Here is an 11,729-nt window from a genome sequence, read left to right as displayed (position 1 = left end):
ATACCTCAACTTATCCTATGGAGAGCTCAAAGCTGGAATGATCCTTCAGGGTTATCCCAAACTGAGGCAAGGCAAGGGGGTCTTCATACACCTATTGATCAGCCATGGGATTCAGGCAGCCCCCAAGGAGAGGGCATGACTGTGGGCATAGTGGCTCTCTTCAGCCACGGTCAATCCCTAGAGAGGGGTGCTGCTGAGAGCTGTCACCTGCTGACTCTCCCAGGAGCTGTGGGGATAAACATTTCTGTCTGTGTCTTCCACTTTTTGTAACGCCTTAGGCCCAAGCCTTTCTTACTTATTGCCTACACTCAGCATGAATCTGAAGGATTGAATCAATGTGCTAATCCTGATTAACTTTGGTCAGAGTATGCCTTTTATTTTTAGTAAGCTACATTTCTCCTGTATCAAATGATGCCATTAGCTAATCCAAATTCCCAAGTCAAGAAGCCCATGTCTGCTGGTGCCAACCTAGCCCTGTCCTTCCCCAAAGGAACACCTTCCCAGGAGTTTCCTCAGAGCCCCAGTTACTTCCTTGTTCCTCAGACTGTATATGAGAGGGTTGAGCATGGGGGTGATCATGGTATAGAAGGCGGAAACCACCTTGTCCTGCTTCGAGGAGTGGTAAGCCTGGGGTCGCATGTAGGTGATCATGGCAGCCCCGTAGAAGAGGGAGACCACTGCCATGTGGGAGGAGCAGGTAGCAAAGGCCTTCTGCCGGCCTTCGGCAGAGCGCATGCAGAGCACAGCCACCAGGATCCGCAGGTAGGAGGCAGAGATGACAGAGAAGGGTAGGAGAAGCATGAGGATGCAGCAGACATAGATCATCGTCTCATAAAGGGAAGTATCAGTGCAGGCCAGCTTGAGCACAGTGGGAACATCGCAGAAGAAGTGGTCGATCTCCTGGGAGTTGCAGTAAGGGAAGCGGAGGGTGAAGACAGCCTGGATCAGCCCGTCTACCAGTCCAAAAAGCCAGGAGCCTGCTACCATGATCCAGCAGACACGACGGCTCATGACCACTGAGTACCTCAGTGGGTTGCTGATGGCCACGTAGCGATCGTAGGCCATGAAGGCCAGCAGGAAGCACTCATCCCCCAGGAGGGTGAGGAAGAAGAGGATCTGGAGCCCACAGCCTGTGAAGGAGATGGCGCCACCACCCAGGAGGAAAACCACAGCCATCCGTGGCACAATGGTGGAGATGAGCATGAGATCCATGAGGGACAGCCAGCTGAGGAAGAAGTACATGGGGCTGTGGAGGCGGGAGTCAACGTGGATGAGGAAGATCATGAGCCCATTGGCAGACAGAGCCACCAGAAACATGACCATGATGATGGAGAAGAAGAAGAAGTGCAGCGGGGAGTGGGTGAAGAGGCCAAGGAGGATGAAGTGGGGAATGAGAGTCTGGTTTCCCACCCAGACCATTATTCCTGCAGAAGGATGCACCCAGGGAGGGTTGGGATCTGAAAGCAGGAGATTTAAGTTTAGGGCTGTAATATCGAGGACACTCTAACTTTGCCTGATATATTTCCCTCTTTAAATGTTACTTAGTTTAGAATAAAAGGCTTGGCCTCTTTATGAAAAAAATCTCTAACAAAGATGTAGATTGGTTTTTTCTTTCATTTTCTAGGACTTTCTGACATTTTTGAAAAGGGAATATTGAGCTATTTATTGCTAAAGTGGGCAACTGCTTCTGCTTCTGGTAAGAATAGGTATCTATTCTCCAGTTCTTGTAGTTTTTGTTATCTCTCACAAAGCTCTAGGCCAGTCTCACTTCAGGATTTGCTTTTATAAGAAAAAATATGAAAGCAGCAAAGGAAGTTACCAGCTGTATGAACTGGACACCTTTGATAATGTCTCTGAACCTTGGCTTCCTTATCTTAAATTGGAATAGCTATACTAACTTACAGAGTAACAGTAAAAATTGGAGATGATAACATAAACAATTCCCAAGCACTTAAAAATGGTGATGGCTAGCATTACATGAAGATTTTTCACGTGCCGGGCACTGCAATGAACACTGTTGCATCCTTGCATTTAATTCTTGTAACTACCATGAAAAGATAGAGCTATTGAGGAAAATATATATACATATATGTGTAGAGAGAGAGAAAAAGTATTCCCATGTGTTTCTAAAGACTGGAAGGAAATATGCCAATATATTAACAGTGTGGTAGAGTTAAGGGTTTTTTTTTTTTTTCTCACAATTTCCTAGAACTTTACAAATTTTCTACAAGGAACATATAAATATGATTCATTTTTAAAGCAGTTACACTATACACAAGATCAAAACAAAAATCAACACGTTTCTCATATAATACCAATAACCCATTAGTAAAAGCAATAGAAAAAATACATTTATCTTCTTCACAATTGAAACAAAAACTGTGAAGTAGCTAGGAAAGAGCCCTATGCTAAAAACTATAAAACTTTAGTGAAAACACGGACAAAAAAAATTTGACCGAAAGTCTGAAGAAATGGGAAGGTATGCATATTCTTGGATAGAAAAGCTCAAACTGTAAGGATGTAAATTCCCCCCAAAATTAGTCTATAAAGTCCATGTGACCTCAACTAAAATCCCAATTGCACACGTCTGGCTTAAAAATGGAAATACAGAGTGAGAATCCTCTCAGAAGTCACCCTGAAGCACCAAGAAAATTGAAAGCAGAAGCCCAAAGTCCACGCTTGACAGAGTTGGGACAGCTAAAAGCCGAAGCTACGAAGGTATGGAAGGAACACCAAACACAGTGGAGACTGAGCAACGGTAATGGAGAATGTGGAAAAGGACACCTGTAAGTACAGACCACAAAAATACCGTCTGCAAAGAGAGGGTGTACACCAAGCGCCAAAACCAACAGTGCTAGTTTGCACCTGTGAGAGCAGGTGAGTAGTCTGGTGTAAGGAACCCCTCTGGACCCAGTTTCATTCCAAGGAGCAGAGAAGATGGAATAGAATAAAAGACCACATAGACAAGTCTTATTTGCAAGAAGAATGCTATCTGTGTGGCAGGGAGAGAAGAGGGAATTTGCATTAAGAACAGCCCTACATTTCTCAGTCTCAGTAGCCTGAGGATAACTAAAAGTTATCCTCAGTATCCAGGGTCCCAGGAACCATGGTGTATAAATAACTCTACTTCTGAATTAAAATGGGAAATAGAACACACTGAATCACTATTCCCTTCAAAATTCCCACTAGAATGAGTGTTGTCACAAATGCAGTGAGAACAAGAGAGAAGACAATAAAAACATTTTTGACAGCTGGAAGCACACGCAGACCTAAGAAGACTGAGTTCTATGGCGATGGTGAGGAAAGGGGTAGTCTGATGTACACCACGGAATGTGCCCAGGGATTCAGCAGTTGGTGGCAGGAGTTGCCAAACATAAGTGAGGGTAAGGGTAAGACTGAAAACAGGGATTTATGGAAAGTCTGCTGAAGGAGCATGTGGATGCACAGATCCCTTGCCACTCTACACACACAGACCGCGCCACTCTTACACTCTGGCAGGAAGTGGGAGACTAATTCTTCAGGGAAGATGAGGTGAAGTGTTACAGGACCAGGGGTTATTAAGAGCAGTTGAGGTGGAAGTGCTGTGAACACAAAGGAATTATGTGAGGGAAGTGGGGATGCCCTGTTCTCCTCTCACTCAGCTCCTGGGACCCAGATTTATTCCCTTCAGGCTAGAAGTTAGAAAACACACCATCCCCTCCCCCAGCTCCAGAAGACGCTGATATTGGAAGTTTTTTTTTAAAAAAAAAGAAACCCAGTCATATCACCCAAAATGAAACCACAATTGACATGCCCCACCCACATGCTCAGATATTCAATTGCTTTTTTTATTAATTTGAACAGACAACCGAGGGTCCGCAGATACCTGAAAAAAAAAAGTTTCCTTCATGAAAGAAAGAAAGGAAAACAACAAAGCAATACTGATAAAGAAGAGCCTGTATAAGAAAAGTTTTAAAAATTCTTCTCATCAACATGGGATGAGACAAAGAAAGATAGTATACACATGAAACAAACAAAAGATGCTATTAAAAAGGACCATTCAGAGTGCAAACCAAAAACACCAAACCCAATGCTGTCAAGTCAATTCTGAGTGACAGCAAGTCCTTTAAAAAATAAAAATGCCTTTTGACTAAGCAGTTCTACTTACAAGAATTCATCTTACAGGTATATTGCACATTGGTGTAATGACTGTAGACAAGGCGGTCTGGTATAGATTTGTTTATACAGTAAAACCTGCGAAAGCTGGAACCTGTGTAAGGCAGCAATCTGTCAGAGAAGAAAGCATAAATATTTTCCACTAAAACAAGTGTCAAAGGCAGAAAATTGGCAAAATCTGGAAAAATATAGCAGTCCCATAGAGTACCAGGTTCTCACATGTTTCACTGTAGAAAAAAGACTGAAAACAATCTAAAGATCCATCAATAAGGGTAAGGATGAATAAACAATGGGATAATATGAAAATAAGAAACAGAATGAGGTTGTTTTTTATGTGTTGATGCCGAATTCTTTCTAAATTACATTGTTCAGTGAAAAGACAAGGTACAGAGTGTGTATAGTGTAATTGTATAGATATATATAATATATAATTAAATACTATACAATTATATATCATAATTAAATACACTACATATTATTATGCAAATTACATGTTATATATTTTAATCATAATATATCTCATTTAATATTATATAATATTTGTATTAAATATATTTATGTTATGTATACATATATATGTGTGTGCTAAAGCACTCAGCTACTAACCCAAATGTTTGCTGTTTGAACTCACCAGCCGCTCCGTGGGAGAAAAATGTGGCCATCTGCTTCCATAAAGATTTATAGCCTTGGAAACTCTATGGGGCAGTTCTACTCTGTCCTACTGGGCTGCTATGAGTCAGAATCTACTCAATGGCATTGCTTTGGTTATATATATATATATATGCTTAACAAATGGCCAAAAGAATTTTGAAAAATAAGAACAAAGTCTGGGGACGTGCCTTATCAGTTATTACAATGTAGCACAAGCATACCTCCAAGATATTGCAAGTTCAGTTCCAGACCACTGCTATAAAGCGAATATTGCAGTAAAGCGAGTCGCGCAAATTTTTTGGTTTCCCAGTGCAAATGAAAGTTATATTTACACAATATCATAGTCTGTTAAGTGTGCAATAGCATTGTCTAAAAAAATAATGTACATACCTTAATTAAAAAATACTTTCTTGCTAAAACATGCTAACCATCATCTGAGCCTTTAGCGAGTCACAATCTTTTTGCTTGTGGAGGGTTTTGCCTCGATGTTGATGGCCGCTGACTGATTACAGTGGTGGTTGCTGAAGGCTGGGGTGGCTGTGGCAACTTTTAAAAATAAGATAACAATGACTTTGCCATGTCAATTGTCTCTTCCTTTCATGGAAGATTTCTCTACTGTAGCATGTGATGCTGTTTGATAGCATTTTACCCACAGTAGAACTTCTTTCAAAATTGGAGTCAGTCCTCTCAAATCCTGCAGCTGCATTATCAGCTAAGATTATGTAATACTCTAAATCCTTTTGTTGTTATTTCAACAATGTTTATAGCATCTTCATCAGCAGTAGATTCCATCTCGAGAAACCATTTCCTTTGCTCATCCATATGAAGCAACCCCTCATCTGTTAAAATTTTATCATGAGATTGCAGCAATTCAGTCAAATCTTCAGGCTCCACTTCCAATTGTAGTTCTCTTGCTATTTTCACCACATCTGCAGTTACTTCATCCACGGAAGTCTTGAACCCCTCAAAGTCACCCATAAGGATTGGAATCGATTTCTTCCAAACTCTGGTTAATGTTGATATTTTTACCTCCTCCTATGAACCACAATGTTCTTAATGGCAGCTAGAATGGTGAATCCTTTCCAGAAGGTTTTCAATTTACTTTGCCCAGATCCATCAGAGGAATCACTATCTATGGCAGCTATAGCCTTATGAAATGTATTTCTTAAATAATAAGGCTAAACCCAGTGCCATCGAGTCAATTCTGACTCTGGAAAGTCAAAATTACTCCTTCATCCATGGGCTGCAAAATGGATGCTGTGTTAGCAAGCATAAAAACAGTATTGATCTCCTTGTACATCTCCAACAGAGCTCTTGGGTGATCAGGTGCATTGTTAATGAGCAGTAATATTTTGAAAGGAATCTTTTTTTCTGAGCAGTAGGTCTCCACAGTGCGCTTAAAATATTCAGTAAATCATGTTGTAAAAAGATGTGCTGTCATCCAAGCTTTGGTGTTCCATTTATACAGCACAAGCAGAATAGATTTAGCACAATTCTTAAGCACCTGTTGTTCTTGTTATGTTGTTAGGCGCTGTCAAGTCGGTTCCAGCTCATAGAGACCCTATGCACAACAGAACGAAACGCTGCCCAATCCTGCACCATTCTTACAATCATTGTTATGCTTGAGCTCATTGTTTCAGCCACTGTGGCAATACACCTCATTGAGGGTCCTCCTCTTTTCTGCTGACCCTGTACTTTTCCAAGCATGATGTCCTTCTCCAGGGTTTAATCCCTCCTGACAACATGTCTTGAAAACCTGATGGCGTAGTGGTTGAGTGCTACAGCTGCTAACCAAGAGGTCGGTAGTTCGAATCTGCCAGGGGCTCCTTGGAAACTCTATCAGACAGTTCTACTCTGTCCTATAGGGGTCGCTATGAGTTGGAATCGTATAGACGGCACTGGTTTTTATTTATTTATTTGACAACACGTCCAAAGTATGTAAGATGCAGTCTCACAGCCTTGCTTCTAAGGAGCATTCTGGTTGTACTTTTTCCAAGACAGATTTGTTCGTTCTTTTGGCACTCCACAGGATATTCGATATTCTTCGCCAACACCACAATTCAAAGGCAGCAATTCTTCTTTGGTCTTCCTTATTCATTGTCCAGCTTTCACATGCATATAATGTGATTGAAAATACTATGGCTTGGGTCAGGAGCACATTAGTCTTCAAGGTGACATCTTTGCTTTTCAACACTTTAAAGAGGTCCTTAGCAGCAGATTAACTCAATGCAATGTGTTGCTTGATTGCTTGACTGCTGCTTCCATTGCTGTTGATTGTGGACCCAAGAAAAACGAAATCCTTAACAACTTCAATCTTTTCTCCATTTATCATGATGTTGCTCATTGGTCTAGTTGTGAGGATTTTTGTTTTCTTTATGTCGAAGTATAATCTATACTGAAGGCTGTGGTCTGTGATCTTCAAGTCCTTTTCACTTTCAGCAAGCGACGTTGTGTCATCTGTATAACACAGGTTGTTAATGTCTTCCTCCAATCCTGATGCCCTGTTCTTCTTCATATAGTCCAGCTTCTCAGATTATTTTTTCAGCATATAGATTGAATAGGTATAGTGAAAGGATACAACTCAGACACACACCTTTCCTGACTTTAAGCCAATCAGTATCCCCTTGTTCTGTCCAAACAACTTCCTCTTGATCTATGTAAAGGTTCCTCATGAGCACAGTTAAGTTCTTCACAACGTTATCCACAATTTGTTATGATCCGCACAGTCAAATGACATTGCATAGTCAATAAAACACAGATAAACATCCTTCTGGTATTCTCTCCTTTCAGCCAGGACCCATCCGACATCAGCAATGATATCTCTGGTTCCACATCTTCTTCTGAAACTAGCCTGAATTTCTGGCAGTTTCCTGTTTTTGAACAATCTTCAGCAAAATTTTGCTTGCATGTGATATTAATGATTTTGTTCTATAATTTCCACATTGGGTTCGATCACCTTCCTTGGGTATAGGCATAAATATGGATCTCTTCCAGTCAGTTGGCCAGGAACTTGTCTTCCATATTTCTTGGCATAGAGAAGTGAGCACCTCCACCGCTGCATCCATTTGTTGAAATATGTCAATTGATATTCAGTCAATTCCTGGAGCCTTGTTTTTTGCCAATGCCTTCAGAGCAGTTTGGACTTCTTCCTTCAGTACTATTGGTTCCTGATCATATGCTACCTCTTGAAATGGTTGAATATTGACTAATTCTTTTTGGTATTGATGCTTCCTGCATCATTTCATATTTTCCCCATAAAATCCTTCACTATTGCAACTTGAGGTTTGAATTTTTTATTCAGTTCTTTCAGCTTGAGAAACACGAAGTGTGTTCTTCCCTTTTGGTTTTCTATTTCCAGCTCTTTGCACATGTCATTATACTACTTTGTCTTTTTGAGCCGCCCTTTGAAATCTTCTGTTCAGTTCTTTCACTTCATCCTTTCTTCCTTTTGCTTTAGCTGCTCGACGTTCGTGAGAAGTTTTAGAGTCTCCTCTGACACTCATCTTGGTCTTTTATTTATTTCCTTTCTTTTCAATGACCTCTTGCTTTCTTCATGGATGATGTCCGTGATGTCATTCCGCAACTTGTCTGGTCTTCGGTCACTAGTGTTCAATGCATCAAATCTATTCTTGAGATGGTCTCTAAATTCAGGTGGGATATACTCAGTTCATATTTTGGTTCCTGTGGACTTGCTCTAATTTTCTTCAGTTTCAGCTTGAACTTGCATATGAGCAATTGATGGGCCCTAGGCATTTCAAAATAGTAAATGAGCATTGGCTTCAATTTAAAGTCACCAGCTGCATTAGCCCCTAACGAGAGAGTTAACCTGTCTTTTGAAGCTTTGAAACCAGGCATTGGCTTCTCCCCTCTAGCCATGAAAGTGCTAGATGGCGTCTTCTTTCAGTATGAGACTGTTTTGTCTACATTGAAAATCTGCTGTTTAGTGTAGCTCTCTTCATCAATTACCTTAGCTACATCTTCTAGATAACTTGCTACAGCTTCTACATCAGCACTTGTTGCTTCACCTTGAACCTGTATGTTATGGAGACAGCTTCTTTCCTTAAACCTCATGAACCAACCTCTGCTAGCTTCGAACTTTCCTTCTGCAGCTTCATCCCCTCTCTTGGCCTTCACAGAATTGAAGAGAGTTAGGGCCTTTCTCTGGATTAGGCTTTGGCTTAGGGGACTGTTGTGTTGGTTTGCGCTTCTATCAGACCATGAAAACTTTCTCTATATCAGCAATAAGGCTCTTTCACTTTCTTATCATTAATGTGTTCACTGGAGTAGCACTTTTCATTTCCATCAAGAACTTTTCCTTTGCATTCACAGCTTGGCTGTTTGGCACAAGAAGCCTAGCTTTTGGCCTATTTCAGCTTTCCAACATGTCCTCCTCATTAAGCTTCATCATTTCTAGCTTTTGATTTAAAGTGAGAGGTGTATAACTCTTCCTTTCACTTGAACACTTAGAGGCTACTGTAGGGTTATTAATTGGCCTAATTTCAGTATTGTTGTGTCTCAGGGTATAGGTAGGCCCAAGGAGAGGGAGAGAAAGAAAGGAACAGCTAGTTGGTGGGGCAGTCAGAACACACACAACATTTATTAAGTTCACTGTCTTTATATGGGCTCAGTTCACAGCCTTATACAGGTACAGTTCATGGTTCCCCAAAACAATAACAATCGCAATATCAAAGATCACAGATCACCATAACAGATATATTAATAATGAAAAAGTTTGAAATATTGCAAAAATTACCAAAGTGTGACACAGAGACACGAAGTGAGCATATGCTGTTGGAAAAGTGGTGCCAATCGTCTTGCTCAATCCAGACACAGGGTTGCCACAAACCTTCAATTGGTAAAAAACACAGAATCTGCGAAGTGCAATAAAGGGAAGCACAGAAAAATGAGGTATGCCTGTATAAAGCTATATTAATTAAAAGAGCCTGGTATTGGTGAAGAAATAAGCAAATTGACCAATAGGACAGAGTAAGGCCAGAATAAGACCATATATGTGTGAAAATTTGCAATTTGATCTAAACAATAGAATCAAATATCTGTAGGGAAATGAGCCCCGGTCGCACAGTGGTTAAAGTGATGGGCTGTTAACTGAAAATCAGTGTTTGAAAACCACCAGTGGCTCCATGGCAGAAAGATGTGGCAGTCTGCTTCCATAGACATTTACAGCCTTGGAAACCCTATGTGGTCACTATGAGTCAGAATCAATTCGACGGCAGTGGGTTTGGTTTGGTTTAGGGAAAGAAAGGCTATTGAATTCATGATTTGGGACAACTGCCTACCCATTTTGAAAAAATAAAATTAGATTCCTACCTCATACCACACATAAAAATAAATTCCTGGCAGATTAAAGAATTAAATGAGAAAAAATTACAGCATTCACAGAAGAAAATATAGGAGAACGTGTTTATGATCTTGGAGTAGGAATAAAAAAAAACCCCAAAAACTGTCGAGTCGATTCCGACTCACAGCAACCCTCCCTATAGGGCAGAGTAGACCTGCCCCATAGGGTTTCTAAGGCTGTAAATCTTTATGGAAACAGATTGCCACATCTTTCTCGTTTGAACTGCTGACTTTTCAGTTAGCAGCTGAGCTCTTTAACCACTGCACCACCAGGGCTTCTTTGTAGGAATATCCTTATTAAATAAGGCATAAAAAGTGGACAAAATATTGATAATATACAACTGAAAGTAGGTTCATATTCAAAATATATAAAGACTACCCACAAATTAATATAAAAGGTTAAACAAAATGAGCAGTAATTCTCAAAAAAGAAAATCCAAATAAATATTATATATATATAAAAAAATTGCTTTATCTCACAATTAACTGGAGAAATTCAAATGAAAACAAAGATACAACTGTTTACCCATTAAACCCATTGCTAGTCAATTCCAACTCAAAGTGATCCTATAAGACAGAGTAGAACTGTAGGATTTCCAAGGCTGTAAATTTTTTGTCCTACAGAGCATTCAAATCGCCAACCTTTTGGCTGGCAACCAAGTGCTTAACCACTGAAACACCAGGGCTCATGTTTACCTATTAAGTTGATAGAAATTATAGAGATTGGAAATATCACGGGTGGGCAACACTATGAGAAATATAAGTTGCCATAGGATACAGAGCATAAGGAAAACAGTAGTTACCTCTGGAGAAGGGGTGGGGTTTGGGGTTTGTGATCATGTTTGAGTTTTTGACAAGAATGTTTTCTTGTATTCCTTGAATGTAAGTGAAAATTGTCAGAACTTAAGTGATATATCTGGACAGTCTTTTCTCCTTAAGATTACTTTGTATCCTAACATTTTTAAACATATAGAGCAAGGAAGAATTAGAAAATTTTTTCTGAAAAAACTAAATGTAATAAATTCATATTTTTTACAGAAAAGTTAATTTCTATTGGACGCTCCATGTCACCTTTGGGAAGTGGTGAGGATCCTTTTGTTGCCAAAGCTGGCTGAGAGCACACTGCAGTCATAGAACCAGGGAGCAAATACACAACGGGTGTTGAGAATCCCACCCTAGGGAATGGTGGCAACCGTCCTTATAGAGTGACAGGACAAAATGCAAGGGAGGCACAGGAGGAATAGACAGTTGATTATGGGGTGAGTTATTAGAAAGGAAGGTGAAACACCAATAAAGACCAAGAGAGGATGAGAGAGATAAAATGAGTAATGGGAAATGTTAATAAAATAGAGAAAAGAAGTGAGGAAATGGAGAAAATACTGGATTTTTTCTCTCCAGAAGAGACAAAAAGAAAAAAAAAAAACAGGCATGATGCAACAAAGGGCAGAGAAGATAGACATTAGAAGAAAGGAAATGCAAATGTTAAGAGAGAAGGCTCAGGAGAAAGAGAACAATGCAAGATGGGGCAAAGAACAGGAAGAGAAGGGGTACCTAAGTGAAGTGAG

At 40.1% G+C, this 11,729-nt stretch overlaps 1 protein-coding gene across 1 annotated transcript; it reads right to left on the bottom strand.

Annotated features, from left to right (window-relative positions):
* Positions 1-468: 468 nt before the first annotated feature.
* LOC126067383 (olfactory receptor 2T1-like) lies at positions 469-1,416 on the bottom strand. The gene has a single exon (XM_049869190.1). The coding sequence runs from the start codon at positions 1,321-1,323 to the stop codon at positions 469-471; it is 855 nt and encodes a 284-aa protein (XP_049725147.1). The 5' UTR covers positions 1,324-1,416.
* Between the last annotated feature and the right edge of the window lie 10,313 nt (positions 1,417-11,729).

This window comes from Elephas maximus, chromosome 2 (genome assembly GCF_024166365.1).
Source record: "Elephas maximus indicus isolate mEleMax1 chromosome 2, mEleMax1 primary haplotype, whole genome shotgun sequence".
NCBI lineage: Eukaryota > Metazoa > Chordata > Mammalia > Proboscidea > Elephantidae > Elephas > Elephas maximus.
Note: the sequence above shows the minus strand (reverse complement) of the source record. Positions and strands in the feature narration are given on the sequence as shown.